Consider the following 18,973-nt stretch of genomic DNA (forward strand, 5'->3'; position numbering starts at 1 on the left):
ATATACACAAACCTCCACATACACCCCCTCCCCCACACACACCCTCCACAGAACAACTACCTCCACACTCTTCTCTTGAGTTCTCTGAGGTTCTGAATCCTGCCCATTCCTCATGGTTCAGCCCAGGCCCGTGGCCTTGGTGACAACTGCCAGGGGCCACTTCCTCTGCTGAGTCCCCAAAGCTCTCATGGCCTGTCCCTCTCATCTGATGCATGTCACCTACTGGTAGTGCCACATGTCTTTCAAATTTTAATCACAGGCATTTGGTAGAGTTTCGATGGCAAGCAGAACGAGAGCCTGGCACTGACCCCATATTGCTCAAGAGAGACACTTCAGAGAGAAGCCACAGCCCATGTTGCTGGGGCTGGCTTCGCCTGGTTTTATTCCTGCTCTGTGCAACCATCAGAGAGCAGAGTACCTGGAGCAGATTATCTCGGCCGCTCACAGAAACGTTTTCAATGAGTTATGCTTTAATGTCAGGCCTCCTGCTCTAACAGAGGGTCGATATAAGAATCATCTGCTTGAACAACATTTCGGTATCTTTTGTAAAACTGCAGTTGAAGAATGTCGTTCACCGTGTCACTCAGTGTCCTTTAATAAGGGTCTGCACAATAAATTCTGGTTTGTGTTTAGTTCCAAAAGAAATTCTATTTCTGCAGATAAATTAGTCTGCTTCCTGTTGTTGGAAAATGAAACCTATGTGGCTCTGGGTGCTTCTCATTTTGCTCAGTGGCTAGATAAGACAGGGTCAAATTTATTGCCTCTGTATAGTAATAGGCTCAGCCGTGGGGTCCAAAAGCACTTACTCCTACTTCTTTTAAATGGACTGATTTTATTTTATGCTCAGATGTCTCATTATACTTTTGCAAGATGTGTGAGTCTGGAAGTCATCTGGGGAGGTATTGATTTGGCCTATTTATTGCCCGTGCTGGCTGCTAGGGGTACAAAGATTCATTTGACTGCACCCAGCTTTCCAGGAGCTCACATTTCAGCGTGGAGAATATAGCTATGGAAATACACATTCTAAGACAAGGTGTGTGAGGCTGGGGGACAAACAAGGCTTGGGGAGAAGGGGCCAGGCAAGGCTTCATGGAGGAGGCCAAGGTTGAATTGGTTTGGGGTACAGAGAATAGGATAATATATGTATCTAAATCTGAAATTAGATAAAGAGTTAGCTTTTCATGTATTTCCCCTTTACAATGGCTGGAGTAGAAACCCTTTGAAGGCAGGCATCAGATCTTGGTCCCTCTGTGAACTCCACGATGCCCTGAACAGGGCAGAGGGCAGTGCAGCATGGGGGTTACAGTATATGCTCTGGACACGCGTGTGCATTTGTGTCCCTTAGCTGAGCAAAGTAAGGCAGGTTCACTTATCCCCTTTGGGATTTAACTGTAAGGTGAGGGTAATAGCAGTATCTCCCTCATGGGGATTTTAGGAGCATTAAAGAAGAGACTACATGCAGAGAGCTTAGACCCATGCCAGGCACAGGCTAAGTTCTAAAGAAATGTTTGCCGACCAGCCTCATCTGCATTACCAACAATAGTATACCATTCAGGGTGGCAAGTACAATAAAGAGGGAAAACTGCACATAACTAAATTCTGCAAAGCACTCTCAACTAGCTGAATCTAGTTCAATTAATATCATTTCCAAATGATGCCCAATTAAAAATAGCACTGGGTGGCTCAGTCAGTTAATCGTCTGATTCTTGAATTGGGCTCAGGTCATAATCTCACGGTTTGTGGGTTCGAGCCCCACATTGGCCTCTCCGCGGACAGTGCAGAGCCTGCTTGGGATTTCTCTGTCCCTCTCTCTCTGCCCCTCCCCAACTCACGCTTTCTCTCTGTCTCTCTCTCAAAATAAATAAATGTAAAAAAAAAAAAAAAAGCTTTTATTATTTATTTTTTATTTTATTTATTTTTAAATTTTTTAATGTTTATTTATTTTTAGAGACAGAGAGAGAGAGAGAGAGAGAGCATGAGCAGGAGAAGGGAAGAGAGAAGGGGAGACACAGACTCTGAAGCGGGCTCCAGGCTCTGAGCTGTCAGCACACAGCCCTACGTGGGGCTCAAACTCACAAACCGTGAGATCGTGACCTGAGCTGAAGTCAGACGCTTAACCCACTGAGCCACCCAGGTGCCCCCCCAAAAAACTTTTAAAAAATAGCATTGTTTTCTTGTTTCCTGAAGTGGTGTGAGCAGTAGGCCCTCCTTTAAGTCGGGAGGAACATTTATTTGTTGATCATATTCATAGAACTGGTCACTGCTGTTTCTCTTAAAGGACCCAAGCTCTGGCTATTGTTACATCAAGAGGCCCCCTCGGCCAATGCCTCCCTTGCCCCACGTCTGTCTTCCCTGTTTTCCTTGTCCACTCACTTTCAAAAGGACCAGGGTTCATCAGGTAGGCAGTAAACGAAGAGAGAACCAGGATCTAGATATTCAATGAGGAAGAGGAGGAGAAGTCCTCCTAAGAGCACACACACACGTGCACAGAACTGGCCTCTCAATGGGCGTTCATCTGTATGCCCCTGCTGTGGCGGTAAACGTTGAACAACTAGCTCTCTGGGGGAAAAGCGCCCCAATTTACAATAACGTTTGTCAATTTCCATGGCATAAACAGTCCCAGTAGGCTGATTTCAAGCTGCCAGTGTGATGTCACTGCATGTGAAACTGGGAAGAGATGCACAGTAGCACACCCTAAGACAACAGTTCCATGATATAGACACGGTAGTGCTAAATAACCTCAAGGGCAGAGATAATAGTAAAATGTAGTAGTAAATGACAGATGGTCCCCGACCTATGATGGTTCGACATAGGATTTGTTGGCTTTAGGATGGTGCACGAGTGACACCCATTCAGGAGGAACCATACTTCGGGTGCCCCAGCTCCTGCCCGGCCACATGAACACGGACAACCATTCTGCATCCGCACAACTGTTCTGTTTTTCCCTTTCAGCACAGACTTCAACCAATTACACGGGATACTCAACACTTCATTATAAAATGGGCTTTGGGTTAGATGATTTTGCCCAACTGTAGGCTAATATAAGTGTTCTGAGCACGTTTAAAGTAGGCTAAGCTGGGGCGCCTGGGTGGCTCAGTCGGTTGAGTGGCCGGCTTCGGCTCAGGTCTTGATCTCATGGTCCGTGAGTTCGAGCCCTGAGTCGGGCTCTGTGCTGGCAGCTTAGAGCCTGGAGCCTGTTTCAGATTCTGTGTCTCCCTCCCCCGTTCATGCTCTGTCTCTCTCTGTCTCAAAAATAAATAAACATTAAAAAAAAAATTAAAAAAATAAATAAAAAAATAAAGTAGGCTAAGCTAAGCTAGGTGTTTGATAGGTTAGTTGTATTAAATGCATTTTTGACTTGACGATATTTTCAACTGATGACGGGGTTATCAGGATGTAACTCCACTGTAGGTCAAGGAAGATCTGTAGTTAGGAAGTGATCAGTTTTGAGTATTTGTTGACTTTGTTTTTTAATATAACTTATTTAATTGTAAGTTTCTATATTTTTTTTAAGTTATTTATTTTGAGAGAGAAAGAGAAAGAATGAGGGGGGAGGAGCAGAGAGAGAGGGGGACAAAGGATCTGAAGCAGGCTCTGTGCTGACAACAGAGAGCCCAATGTGGGGCTTGAACTCACGAACTGTGAGGTCATGACCTCAGCCAAAGTTGGACGCTCAACCAACTGAGCCACCCAGGCGCCCTCTATCATTTAATTTTTAACAACAGCTGTGTTTTACCAGGGATCCCCAAATTTCCAAAATAGTAATAGTCACTCATCTGATGGGTATGGAGCTGGTTCCAGCACACCACTGAATCTGGCTTCCCTCCACCAATCTACAGTCTTCCACATGGCAGCTTTCACGTCACCATTAAATCCTTGCTCCTCTGAGATATGAGACTGCCTTTATACGAATTTTCTTGGACATACACCTCCTCTTACATACACAGACCTATTCTTACGCAAAATACGTGAGAAAACCTCTCCTGCTCAGCCTAGCCCTTGACCCCCCCTCGCCTCCCCACCCCAGAACAACCAACCAACCTGACCTATGCTTTCATAGAAATCTAGGAATATGGAGGCACAAGAAAGAAACAATACCAAAGGGAATACTTAAAATGGAGGGAGAGGGAAAGTAGAGAGAAGTAGACAAAGGAAGGAGAACAGAGAGGGGGAGGGCAAGAGCAGATGTAGTCACTGCCCCGTTCCTCCAATGGAAGCCTCAACTCAAGAACACCAGGAAACCAAGGACACTGAGCTGTTTTGATTCTCACCAGAGCGGAGCTGTGGGTCCTCGCCCTTGGCCCCGACACTAGCCTGAAGGGTGAGGGTTAAGCAGGAAACGGCTTTATAAACAATCTGTTGCAATGAGAGGTTTCTCTCCATGAGAAGAATTCTGGCACGTGGTCACTGGGGACACGTGAGCGCGGGTGGTTCTGAAGCTCTGTCAGACAAGCTCCTGAGAAGTTTGGACTGAAAACATGGCATTTAACCTCAAAATGGCAGCTGGGAGATGTTAACACTTCTTCTCTAATTGGGATAGTATGCTTTTAAAATAAATAGGTATTTCAAATGCTCTTAATTAGACTTCCATCCAAAGTGCTTTCTCTTTGAAGTCTGCTGATTACTTCAGGCAAAGCTGGGCCCTGTTGAACCTGACACCTGCTGTAATTCAGAAGAAGGCTCCCAGAGAGATGAGCAGAGGAATTAAGGAGAAGCCTGTGGTTAAAGACGTGCAGTCATTTCCCAAAGGCCCAGGCCTGTCTGGGGCTGGGAGGAGTGGGGGCCCAGAGAGGATAGAGCACCTCTGCCCTGAAAGCCCCAATTATTTGACTGGTATTTTCCAGTCATTGTTTTAAGTTGCTCGGCATCATGAAGACTGGAGAAAGGGCCAGATGGCAGCCCTGAGATGTGGGGCCCAGCGACACTCCTCAGGGATGACTCCCCGTCCGGTGACCTTACCCGTGAGGCCTGAAGGTCACCTTGGTACCACTTCCCAATAGAGGTCCCCGTGCCCTTCCCTAGCCCAGCCAGGGAGCCCTGGATGCTTGCTGGAGGAGGTGCTCAGCTCTGACTCCCTGCCTGCATCTCTGGCAAAGGGAAGCCCAGACCTCCCAGCGGCGAGGCCAACAGTGGGAAGTTCAAGCTCTAGTCAGTGTGCCTCAGGCTTCCTTATTCTGTGTTTCTGATGTAACCATTGGCTATTTGATGAGATCATTATTATTACTGAAACTAAACAACCCACTTCCTAACAGTCCAAATTCCTGGGGTCCAATGGGTCATCTTTATGACACTGGGGCGCTCTTCCATCTGCCCTTTAGAGGTCATGGATTTCTCGAACTGTAGGAAATTCAAAGGGCCAGGCTATGTGAAGGGGAACCCTTTGTTTGGAATACATGATTTGCTTATTTAATCAGAGCTCTGTAAGTGTTTGGTCCCAGGCCCACTGGAGAGGAAACAACATGGCCCTGCCCGGGATACCTGCTCCCCCAGCCTTTCTGGGAGCTGAACTTTCCTCTCAAGTGACTTCCTTGGGTCACATATCAAAGGGGGCGTTTGCTGAAGCTGTCTACTGCTTAAAAGGTGCCAAGGTCCTCTTACACTATCACTGTGTTCGTCAGTGTTTACATTATTACTGTATTAAGTGGGCCCATCACTGCTGGCAGTGAAGAGCACGGGGGCTGAGAGCCCCAGGTATGGACTCGGAGACTTGGGTTCAAATCCTTTTCAACACTTCCTAGCCATGTGACCTTGGGCAAGTCACTGGATCTCCTTCATCTAGAAAATGCACTGACTTCTTAGTACTATCGTGAAGGAGAAAGGAGACCATGCACAAATGGCAGTGCACAGGGGTGGTTCAGAAAACAGTAGCTGTTTTCACCACCAATTGTTGCTGTTAGGATTAGTTAGTAGTAACTCTGGAAAGCTCAGAGTAGAGCCCTGAGGAGCTGGGACACAGAGTGAACTTAGGTTAGGGTGTGGGGTGGAAGGGTTAGGGGGATGAGGCAGCAGCTGAGAAGGTGGGGTGCCAGGTCCTGACAGCTGAGAGCAGCCACACAGGATGGGGTAACTGGTCCTAGAGAGGAGGGGCATCCAAAGGAAGCTGCACTAACTGCAAACCTTGCCTTGCTTAACCTTCTTGAGGGTTCCAGATGGATTAGCTTTGAGCTGGGTCTAGGTTTCCAAGACCCTACAGCTTGTATTACCTTCACCTTCTTCCCACAGACTTCATGCTGTACCCACCTAGAGCTACTTGCTGCATATGGCGCTGGGTGATTTCTTCTTTCAAGCGACCTGTCAAAGACACAAAGGAAAACCACTGGTGAGTTTCCTACAGGCTGCAGGAAGACTTTGCCTCAGAACCATGTTGCAAGCAAAAATTAAATAGATAGATAGAGCAAGGAAGACAAGGGTGGACATGGCTTCAAGAAGACCCCTTCCTTTGATGCACTGGATGGTGTTGGAAGAACAGACTGCCATGCTGGGGCCTTGGCTCATCATTGCAAATATGCATTTCACCTTTGGGTTCAATGATCTTTGTCACTCATAACCTTTGTTGGGCCCTATTCTCTTCAGTATTTCTGTCTATTATTAACGAAGGGGGAGGCAGGACTTGATCTTTTAATAATTTATAGGGACACTTTTAAATCTACTTTTTTATAAACATTGGGGTACAAGTGCTCCTATACATCAGCACTCCTGTATCCCTTGGGTAAATTCCTAGCAGTTCTATTGCTGGGTCATAGGGTAGATCTATTTTTAATTTTTTGAGGAACCTCCACACCGTTTTCCAGAGTGGCAGCACCAGTCCATCAACTGATGAATGGGTAAAGAAGTTGTGGTTTATATATATAATGGAATACTACTTGGCAATGAGAAAGGATGAAATATGGCCTTTTGTAGCAACGTGGATAGAACTGGAGAGTATTATGCTAAGTGAAATAAGTCATACAGAGAAAGATACTGTATGTTTTCACTGTTATGTGGATCCTGGAAACTTAACAGAAGACCATGGGGGAGGGGAAGGGGAAAAAAAAGAGAGGGAGGGAGGCAAACCATAAGAGACTCTTAAATACTGAGAATAAACTGAGGGTTGATGGGGGGTGGGAGGGAGGGGAAAGTGGGTGATGGGCATTGAGGAGGGCATCTGTTGGGATGAGCACTGGGTGTTGTGTGGAAACCAATTTGACAATAAATTTCATTAAAAAAATAAATCTACTTTTTTTCTTTGACGCTGTATGAAATTGTGTCAAGTAAAAAAGATGGTGTATTTAGTGGATGATAACCTTAATAGGAACACAGCAATTGATAATTGGGTATGAGACATATGTTATTCCACATTGCATTATTAAAGGTATAGTGTGTAGTTGAAGAGACGTGATAGTGGTATACTCTGCATATGTACTTTGTAGTGGTCAGACCACATTTGGTATTTGTTCTAGGGGCTACTCTTCATAAGGAATGTTGGAAAATATTTACAGAAAATTCTGTTTAGGATGGTGAAGGATCTAAAACCATGGCATATGAGAAATAGTCAAGGCCATCTGAGATGTTTAGATCGAGAAGAAAAGACTTGGAGGGAGAGGAGGATCAGAGATCATGACTGTCTTTAAGAATCTGGACACTGGGGCGCCTGGGTGGCTCAGCTGGTTGAGTGTCCGACTCTTGATTTTGGCTAAGGTCATGATCTCAAGAACCATGAGATTGAGTCCCACTTGAGGCTCTGTATTGACAGCACAGAGCCTGCTTAGGATTCTCTCCCTCTCTGCTCCTCCCCTGCTCTCTCTCTCTCTCTTCCTCTCAAAATAAAAAAAAATAAACTTAAAAAAAAATCTGAATTGTCATTTGGACAACAAAACAGATTTATTTTTGTCCTACTCTTGAGGGGAGAAGTCAAGTTGAATAAAAACAGACTAGGGGCTCAATAAAGTTCACAATGAAGTTCACAATGAAGACTGTCTCAATGTGGATTAAGTTGTCTCAAACTGGACTACATTTCCTGGCAGAGCAGTGGGTCCCTTCCTGACAGTGCTCTAGCAGAGGCTAGGTGACAATCTATGGGGCATTAAAGCAAGAACTCTTGCCCTGGGTAGGAGTTGTGGCAAAGTGACCTCCAGGGTTCCTCCATGTCTACTGCAATTCTACGACTTCGTGCTGGAAAGAGGGGTGAAGCATCCGCCTGGGAGTTTGTTTATATCCAAGGGCTCAGCACACTTGTTAAAATGTCAGTGCTGTCTGCATTACATGTCCCATTTGGGAGATGTGATCGGGCCACTGTGGACTCTGAGAAGGCCTGGGAACTTCACTGCTCCCTTGTCTAATGTATTCCTTTCTTCATGTAGAATATATTCAATACCTCAAAGTTTTCAAAAGATGAGTAGATGATGAAGCAGTAACAGGAGACCCCATCACTCATTGGAAGATTAAGGGCACTTCTAGAATGTTATGACTGGGAGGGACAGCAGAAGTCATTCACTTCAACGTCGCACCCAATTCAGGAATCCCTTCTACTTGTATGACTTGTATATATCCAGGCTGTCCCACTGATTAAATTGTATAGAAGGAATTACTGATGTGATATTGACACCTGCTTCCCTCTACCTTCCAGATTTGGACGTGGTCAGCTCTCTGGGACAGCATAGAGGAGGGGTCCTCTCTCACTGGCAGTGAGGAACTGAGGAGGCCATGATTTCTCCACTTGGACTTGTCCTCTCTACGTTCAATGTCATCAGTTCCTTCAGCTCCTCTTGCAGACCACTGTCTCCAGGTGTGTCACAGAGCAAGTCTGTGCCTTGGTTTCCATGTGTCCCCAATGGAGAGGATTGTGCCCAGATAGGAAGCCAAGGATTGGGCATAAGCAGTGATGGCCCCTAATTCCAAGTGGGAGAGGGTAAGAATTTAGGGAATGTGTTGAGGGGGAGGTGGAGAAGTGCAAATATGGCTCTAGGGTGAGAACCAGACCAGCCTGGTGCCAGCAGGAAAATGACCTGAAACCCAGGCCAGCCACAGCCACAGATGGGATCTTGTCCCCACTCTGAGCAACATGACATTTACTGTCCACATCAGCAGGGGAGAGGAGTTGAGAGCACAGGAGTGGTGCTGGGCTGAGACACAGCACATGCATTCCTCAAATAAAAGGAGGCACAACTGTGACAAATACAACATACCACTTAAAAACAGCTCTAGACTTGGAGTAGGTCATTAAGGGCCTTCTCATGCTGCTGTGGTGCCCGGACTCTGGCCTGGGTATCTGGCGCAGGTGACTTACTCCACAAGTGCCTTCCGTGCCTGGCTACCTCCTTCCTGGGGAGACTGGACAGTGTCTTGCTGCTTTGGAGGACACACTGGGTCGCATTCCTCCTTGGGAAACTACCTCCCCAATGAGACTACTGCCATCTTTTCTCCTTGACCACGGGCCTACCCAATGACGTGCCTTCTCAACGACATGCTCCTAACCTCACGCCTCACCCCTGTAGGTGCTCAGCCTCTTATGTCACGACTTCCCCTGCTCCCATTGGAATGACGGGCTCCCTTCCCCAAACCCAGGGGAAGCTATTTTGCAATGACAGGGTTAAGGATCTTCCATAGCTTCCAGCCTGGGAACAGTTGCTCATGTAAATAAGGAGGAGGATTTGCCACTGAGGACTGTCAGTTCTGTAACCTCCACAAACAGAAATGTCTACTCCCAGAACAATGAGCCATCCCCTTGATAATGCTACATATTGATAAAGGTAGGTTTTAAATGTATGTAGCGATGCTCAATTTGGGTGGAATGGTTAACATCACCTACCACATGGCGATTTTTGTTTTTGAGATCTTCCCAAACAAGCTTCTAAAAATAGCCTTATGGCTGATACCTAATTGCATTTTCTAACAGAGTCATTCTTCATGTGAAGATAACAGTCTCTGGAATCGGCTGGATCTTGCATTTCCGCAGGTTTTGGCAAAAGAAGGAGTTGAGGGGGACTGCAGAATTCACTCAGCATGCAGCTTGCTGTCATTAGCATGGTGATAAATTTGCTGGTTTTGGCCTGGGTTCCTGGACACATCTTCATGCTGAAGTATGGAAAAGAGATGAAACAGAAACAGAGAACTCCCAGCCTGAGGCAGGAGATGGTCAGGGAGGAAGCTGGGGCGGCAGTGGTGGGGGGCAGGGGGGCGGTGGGAGGAGAAGGAGGGAAGGCTCTGCTTGTAGGAACATGGTGGTAATTAGTAATCTTGTCTCCAATAATTTACAACAGATGCCACAAACACCTTCTCTCCCTTTCTGGTTCATTGATCGCCAGAGTGGGGATGTTAGCAGGGGGGTGGTGGGGTACCTGGAGCCTGCAACGACCCATGGGGAGCTCCAGAGGAGACACATGACCTTAGAAACCACCATGTGCAGGGCAGCATGGTGTATGGTTTTTCTGTACCAAGTAGTTCATATGAAAAGTATTAGCATCATGCAGAAGCAACACTTTTTTTTTTTTTTTTTTTACAGTGATCGTCTTTTGGATAGAACCATTTTCCTTAAAATTCACATTTTATTTTGCATGCTGGTTAGTTTGAACTTGGTCACCAAGTGAAAGCTGTGTAGCTGGTCCAGAGCAGAGCTCTTCACTTCTGGCTTTCCCAGTATGGCCGTCTGCAGGCTGCTCGTGCAGTTTCTGTGATGCGGTGCTTTACTGAGGATGCTGACATCACTATCAAACAGTAAATATTTATCGCTCACGCACTATATTAAGCACTAAGCACTAAGTGCTGTGGAATACACAAACTAGTTAAGAAGTCTCTTCTAGTTCAAGGAAGCCAGCACGAGGGACGCCTGGGTGGCTCAGTCGGGTAAGTGTCCGACTTTGGCCCAGGCATGATCTCATGGTCCGTGGGTTTGAGCCCCGCGTGGTGCTCTGTGCTGCAGGTCGGAGCCTGGAGCCTACTTCGGATTCTCATGGCAGATCTTGCTCTTCCCTCATGGATGGTTTGCTTTCCCGCTGAGCCTGGGTCTGGCTCTTCAGCACAGCACTTTGCGCAGCTATCTCCAGTCACTGGGAGTTGGACTCCAGATGAAGCAAACCTCTTTGCCATTTTGGTTAAACTGGAAGATAATTACAATCTTGTAGGTACATAGAGTTAGGTTCAAATCCCAACTCTGCTACTTCTATTAGGAAGTAGGTTCCTGTTAGGTTACGTAACATCTCTAAGCCTCAATTTTATCATTTGAAAAATGGGTTGTAATAGAACAACTGGGATAATACCTGTTTTACCATATCTCAAGACTCTCGGGAGGATGAAGGGATAACGTATCAACCTATGTGACATGCCAGACTAGTTTTAGGGATGAAAGCACTTTCAGACATATGGAAAGGATACTATATTCATAAGATGCCAGCCTGAAGGGCGAGTGGCAAAATGTCAAATCAATGGTGGACGTAAATTTAGAGGAGGAAAGGCAGGTTAGTGGCATTAGGAAAGGCATCATCACCACAGGTGAGCCTTGGGTGGATCCTTAAGGGGGCAGAGGTGTTAAGGTGGGGATGGGAAAGGATTGCAGGCAAAGAGAACCGTGGGGGCAATAGGGAGGAGAAGGCCAGGCATAGCTCGTTTGGGGCAGGGATTTGGAAGGGAGTGTTTGAGTGGAGAAGTAGGGCTGGGCGGGGGGAGGCTACTGGCAGGATCCTCAGTCATTATTTTTTTTAATGTTTATTTATTTTGAGAGAGAGAGAGAGAGAGAGAGAGAGAGAGAGAGAGACAGCAAGCACAAGTGGGGGAGAGGTAGAGAGAAGTGGGGAGAGAGAATCCCAAGTAGGCTCCATGCTGTCAGTGCAGAGCCCGATGCGGGGCTCGAACGCACAAACCCTGAGATCATGATCTGAGCTGAAATCAAGAGTTAGGTACTTAACCGACCGAGCCACCCAGCAGCACCATTAGGGGCTCTGGACCTAAGTAAAAATCTGTTCTTCTACTTGACTATACTACTATATAACATCTGGGTAAAAACAAAACAAACTTCAGTAGCAGGATTGGGGTTAGGGGAGAATACACAGAATTATGTTGCCTGCCTGAGGGGCCTTTTTGAGGGGGAAGGTCCAGTAAGTGCGTCTGAATTCAGAGTGTTGATTTCAGCTGTGGCTTGGGATGCCGGTTTCTTTGTACTCTAACACAGGGGACTGTGATTACCAAAAGGTTAGATTCCCTAAAGACTGTTTGTAAGACTATTTGTAAAATTAATGGGCCTAGCACAAATTATGTGTTTAATCCTTAGATGAATTTCCAACAAACAGGACTATGTAAATCCTTTGAAGCCTTCAAATCAAGTGCAGGCATCTCCTGCTTGCTAATATCTATTTCATCAGGTTGTATCTAAACTTGTTTGTATAATTTGAAAATCGACTGAGGCATAGCAATGGGGAATAAAATCAAACAGGAGACTAATAAGACTTTGCTAGATTAGATTTCAAGAGAGATCTCTGAAGACCAGAAGTGGGCCAGAAATGCAAAATGGTAAGTGGAGTCTGGGCTTTTAGCTGGCAGGGCTCCAGGTCCAGAAGCAGGAAGATGACTAGAAGGGCAAGACACAGACTGAAGCTGCAGGGTGGGATGAGGGTCCCCTGCCCCCACACCTGTGGCTGCAAGGGGACCGAGGAAAACAGAGTGCTCCTAGGTGCTGCCTAGGGCTGTGGTTCCCTTCCTACTGCAAGCCCATGGAGGAAGAAAGGAACACATTCAGCCTCTCTCCGTTGCTACACCAAGCTGCCCACTGACGCTCTGACCAGATGGGCCACATCCCAGTATCCCTGTGGAGCAGTGACTCTGAATTGTCTTCCAGACTCGGCGGGGGGAGGGGGCTGGAGGGTCTGTGAGACAGAGAGGGATGAGCACAAAGGGAGAGAAAGAGAAAGAAATCAAATGTGTTTCATTAAAAATGGACCTGCCCACAAAAATGCCAAAATGTATGAATAAATCTAATGCTAAAAATGATAGTAAAATTAATAGCTGGAACATGAATTCATTACAGATGAAAGTAATTTTCTGGAGAGACAGATACAGACATTTATTAATGCACACCCACAAAGGGCTGAATTAGTCTTACTCTTTAGATTACAGCATATTATCTTGTCAGTATGAGCAAAGCCCTGCATGTATGTATGTATGTATGTATGCGTAGGTATGCACATGTGTGTATACATACATGTGTACATGTGTGTTTATCTCCGTGCTTTATGCCCCATCCCTAATTCCGATCCCCCTATGCCTCTAATAGGTGGCCATTACAATTTGTGTTCAAGTTTTCTGTGCAATTTTTAAGCTATGAAAGTAATATTGTGCTACAGATCTCATTCTCTTTCCTACTGATTTATCGGTACTGTGTTTTTGACATCCACACACGTTGCTGTATGCGCATCTAGTCCTCAGTTTCTAACTACTAAGTACATTGCAGAGTGTGTACTCCAACCTTTTAACTTCCCTTCCCCGAGGGGAGAACAACAAGATTGCCTCCCACTCCCACTAACACAAACGGTGCTGTGATGGCCGCGCTGGAACACGGAATCTCGCACGTCTGCAAGAGAACCCCCCTGCCGGCTTTCAGCTGATCTGTACTAATTTGAGGTGCTGCCTCCATAATGATGGTGCCACTCAGCACTTCCAAGACAGACTTCAAAATAAGTATGTTGAGCATACTCCAGGAGACTGATGACAGCTTAAGTTTTCTTTAAAAAAGAGTAAGAAATCATACAACAAATAGGTATGAATAAGAAAGGTGGAGTGGAAAGACGTTTTGAGATGAAAGATAGAGTCATGACATAAACGACCAAAAACAATAGAGGGAACAAGGGGATAAACCCCAAGCAGGACAATTTTAAAGGTGAATTCGTGATTGGAAAGGTAATATGGAAAAAGATACCCCAAACCCACCCCAAACATGGAATGGAGAGCAAGACAGGAAATGGGAAAAGGGAGTTAAAAGTCCCAGAGGGGAGACGGACAGGCATCACCAGGTGTCTGAGGAGAGTTCTAGAAGGAGGGAAGGGGGCATGGTAAAGGGGCAGCATTGAAGGAGACCCCAGGTGTGTTTTTCCAGAACTGAAGAAAGACGTGAGCCAGAGGGTTGCAGGTGCACTCTGAACACGGAGCGGTGCAAATGAAGACAGACCTGCCCTGGACACATCACAGTGCAAGTGCTGACCTTCGGGGAAGAAGAGCCACTGTTCCCAGCTGCCAGTGGACCTGTGGCAGAACTCCTTAGACAACAGCCCACATCTCAACCACAGCAAGGGGTGATGGGGACAATGGAGGGAAGTAAACTGTCAACCTGAATTTTACACACAGTCCAATGTTCATTCCTTGATGAGGGCACACCAAAGACATTTTCTGTCATAAGAGGATTAAGAGCATTTACCACTCACAGATGACTGCTCCCCAAAAGGGAGTCAAGTGAGAGGCAACCAAGCATGGAGTATATGGACTCTGGAGCCAGGTGCCCTAGTTGGCATACCAGCTGGGCTACCTACTGGGCACCGTCGTGCTAGCTACTGAATGGCTGTGTGCTTCAGTTTCCTCCTCTACAAAACAGGGATAGTACTGGTATCTGCTGTGAGGAGTGAATTAGGTCACATACGCAATGTGCTCAGAAGAGTGCCTAGGATATATAAGAACTGTGTAAGTGTAGAAAGTTATTATGATGATCAGCAAGAAGAAAAATTAATACAGAGAAATATGTAGGAGAAAGGAACAGTGATGAACATAAAAAGTACTAAATATTTAAGAAAAAATACTTAACCACTGACCATGAAAATTGTGTGTGTGTGTGTGTGCGCACGCGTGTGTTGTGTGAAAACTGAAACTTTAAGCAACAATAACACGATGGAGATAAGGTGAGAGGATGTTCAATGGGGGAGTTAAAACAAGCTATAGCCCTGGATGTGGGTGGGTGGAGGGTATATCTGGAATAACTACAGGCATTGTTATAGTTACTTTTTAACTCTAGAAGAACAAAAATACATACTATAACAGCCAAATCAATAGAGGATCAAAAAAAAAAAAAAGGCAGCAGGAGGGCTGCAGGGAGGGAATGCCAAGATTTTAATAATTCAATAGAGCAGAAAAGGAGAAAAAGCAAGCTAAGAAGACAATGGGGAACAAAGGACGTAAATGATCCTGTGGTCAAACAATGGCAAGAGCCTTACATACATGTGTATATAACTGTGTGCACACATGCGTGTGTGTGGCCATATGAGCATGGAGGTCATGTGGACGGACACCCACAAAGCTGTTAGGATGGGTTACCGGAGGGTGGAGAATGAATTGGGTAGGGGAGGTAGGAGCCAACAAGAGGAAAAAAGAAGGGTACGTATGATTTATGATTTATATAAAAGTCTGTGTATATTTATAAAAAGAAATTAAAATTTAAAAACCCACTGCAATTTGCTTCCTTGAGAGGGAACAGGATGTTACTACAGCATGCTGACAACCGTGTTTGGGTCCCTGCTGCACAGTGATGTCATCTGTCATGGGTGCTGACTGAAAATGTTCACAGCCCGGGTCCCAGTGCCAGGACGGGGGGTGATGAGGAATCCCAGCTTACTTGTCAGTCCTCTGTTATCATCCTGGACCACATACAAGAAAGGTAAGGGCAGAAGATGGACAGTCAGAGGAAGCCCAGCCCTTCCCAAGTCAAGGAAGCCTTTGGTTGCTGCAGTAAACCAAGGGATCTCCACCAGCCTGGGCTGGGGGAGGCCCCTGAGAAGCCCTCAGCCCTCCCTTGGAACAGGGAAGATGGGTCCTTTCCTGGATTCCCCAAAGAGAAAGGTTCAGTGACGGGGCACTGAGTGGGAGGCCACGAATGGTCTAAATGCCGGGCAAATGTTTTTAAGCCTTCTCGTTCCAACATGACATTTCAATTCTCCAGATTTCAAGACTTTTCTTCCCCTTGGTAACATTATTAAGTTGCAGAGAGAGGAAAAACATAGCTCATTCTTAATATCAATAATTTCAAGAAAAACACATGGTAACTTGCCTTGATTTTCCCCACTGGGATTTTCTCAAGAGCACCCCGTCACCTTGGCCCTATCTTGCAAAGGAGGATGTGCCCCATAATTGATGAGCATTTCAGCTTGGGATGAAAACACCAGACAGCAGTCTGGGCTTCAAGACAGCTCCTTTCTTATCACCAGGACAGTACATGATGATCACATTTTGGGGGAATGCTCTCATTTATAAAAAATGACCAAATTATACCATGTCTGGGAGACCTGATTCTTTTCCTATGGGATATTCATTCCAGCTACCCAAGTAATCATAATAATCATAGGAGATTAGCACATTCTGTCTGAAGCTTAGGCATTTGGCTATTATATACACTTAATTAAGCTAAGGAGTTTATTGATATCACTATTCCAGTATGTGATAATATTCCATAAACATATTCAGAGAATTAAGTAAATTAGCGCATTTGTTAAAAGCTCAAATAAATGTGCAAGTAGGTAAGCATAAGGAAAATTTTCAGCTCAGCAACCAGCATGAATTGTTAAATACTAACCATCTCAGGGAGCTGAGGGCTCATGATTGTGTTGGCATCCATTCAAAAGATGTTACTTTAGATGCTTGGAAAGTCTTATCTCAGCAAGGGAAGGCTATAACCAGCTTTCAAGACCCGCCCTGGAGGAGTAACTATAGACCACAATCCTTTTTTCCATTTGAAGACGCGGCTCTGGTTTCTAGGGCTGCTCTCGGGGGCACAGGGAGGGTCCATACAGCATGGCCTCTGGTTTTTATCCTGAAGCTCCAGAGGTAGCACAGGGGACACTCCCAGAGGAACCTGGGCACATTCAGGCTCCTCTGCTCCAGTGTGGGTGGGTCAGGCATAGTCTACTTCTTCCCAGTGCCCCTAGCTCACACTGGAGGCTAGTTTGTACTAGCCCCTCATGAACCATGGAGGTAGGGGGCAGAGCTCACTTAAAGGGTGTAAAGTAAACCCCAGGCACTAAGATGTTTGATTTGGCAGTGTATCTACTTTTTAGATGAATTTAAACATAAAAACATTTTACAAATGTGGGACCCCACATACAAAACCTCTGCCTTCTGATCATTACCCTCAAATTCACCATTACTTTCATTAGTAGCTGGGTCTTTCATATTCCTTTATATAGTCAAATATGATTGATTTCTGTAATTGGAAGTAAATGACTTTTTAATAAGCTTGCTTGAAATGCTGGTAGTAATAGTCCTCTGTTTTCAGGGCCTGGGATGATTACTACCCTCATCTTTTTATTGTTGTTTTTTTTTTTTTTTTCTTCCAGAAAATAGCACTAGAACTCTTTTCTCTTTTTTTTTTTTAATTAAAAAAAGTTTTTAATGTTTATTTTTGAGAGAGAGGGGTGGGGAAGGGCAGAAAGGAAGGAGATACAGAATGTGAAGCAGGCTCCAGGCTCTGAGCTGTCAGCACAGAGTCCTACATGGGGCTGAAACCCACAAACTGTGAGATCATAACCTGAGTCAAAGTCAGATGCTTAACTGAATGAGCCACCCAGGTGCTCCAGGACTTCTTCTCTTTTTGTTTCTGTTATGGCTACATATTATCGAAGAGGAGAGGGGAAGAAAGAGAGAGGCAAAGACTTGCTGACCATTTTGCAGAGGATGCTTTACGGAAATGACATGGTTCAGGGAGAATATGGTTTCCCCTCCCTGAACGTGAGTTCTGCCTATATGAAATGCTAGTATGTGTGGCTCTATTTCTGTAAGGATTTTCATCCCTGCTGCTCATTTTGGGGGGAGAAGTGGAGAATAAGGAAATCCAGGGAGTTAGGGTCAGAAGGAGGCAAAGTAGATAGCAAAACTGGAAGGGAGGGTTCTGCAATGAAGCCCTGGGAGAGATGAAGCCAGTTGAAGGGGGAAGTATATACAGCCTGAGAAGCACCCTCTTCCTTCATCAGAAGGAGCAGGGTGGAGGGGATTGGGGAGTTGGAACGTGTGTAAGCAGGGCTGATGGCACAGGTTTTGGTGCTGTGTCTCTGGGGAGTCAACTACTCCCAAGTGGTAAGATCAGGCAGTGAACACTCAGAAGAAAAGTGGACAAAGAGACGGAATTGCCATAAAATGCAAAGATAAAAATAACTTACAAGCTTCATGTTGAAACTTTTGGGAAGAGAGTTCCTGAAAAAATTTCAGCATATTAAGGAATGGTAAGTGGAAGTTAAATATACACAACTCATTATGACAAACTGAAGATGAATTAGATGCTGTTGTATGTTCTTTAGCATCTTCTTGGCTTTAGTGCTTTGTTCTGGTGAATATACAAATATTTGTAGGGCCTGTCAGAGGTTGACTTGCAAACTTAATTTAGTTTTTCATATAAAGGTTTAATACTTAATTGTGGATTTTCTTATCACAGGGATGTTTGGGTCCCTCAGGGCTGGGGATGGATGGACAACTGTACTCTACAAATTAGACAGCGTACATCCTAGGGCACAGCAATTGTTGAGAACTCTCATTACGGCAGAAGCTGCTTTCCGTTCAGCTCATGGAGTGTGTTGATCATCAGCTGCTCTGGGGGCCTAACAGGGGCCAGGACAGCAGACCTTCGCATTCTTTGAACTTAGGGAGATTAGAATTTTCAGAATTAGGAACAGACTCTGCCTCCTACAGAAGAGTCTAGATATTATCATCAAGGCAAACAGCTGTGTTTGATATAATCTAATCATTTAATGGACCACTTGAGGTCCATATATATAAGGCTAAGTTCAACTCTTCTTGAAGAAGCTCTAAAAACGAGATAACCCAAATGCAGGTGTTTCAGCGTAAGAGTTAGGTGTTCTGTGTTCAGAAACACACACTGGCTGTATTTTTTCTAGCAGAGCTATGTGCCCGTGCATCTTGAGAATTTTTTTTCCCTAAATCTAGGATTTGTGCTAGATGGTACGATGGTTAATTCTATGGGTCAACTGGGCTGAGGTATGGTGTCCAGATGTTTGGTCAAATACCAGTGTGGATGTTATGT

At 45.3% G+C, this 18,973-nt stretch overlaps 1 protein-coding gene across 3 annotated transcripts in view; it reads right to left on the bottom strand.

The window, feature by feature from the left end:
* Window positions 1-18,973, bottom strand: part of KIF6 (kinesin family member 6) — a 384,724-nt gene that overhangs the window by 34,688 nt on the left and 331,063 nt on the right. For all 3 annotated transcript variants that reach the window (XM_086706762.1, XM_086706761.1, XM_086706763.1), the window contains one exon: window positions 6,241-6,291. In XM_086706762.1, the coding sequence (XP_086562888.1) occupies window positions 6,241-6,291 (51 nt within the window). The remainder of the gene's footprint in view (window positions 1-6,240; window positions 6,292-18,973) is intronic.

This window comes from Puma concolor, chromosome B2 (assembly GCF_028749965.1).
Source record: "Puma concolor isolate L17-30 chromosome B2, mPumCon1.1.hap2, whole genome shotgun sequence".
Lineage (NCBI taxonomy): Eukaryota > Metazoa > Chordata > Mammalia > Carnivora > Felidae > Puma > Puma concolor.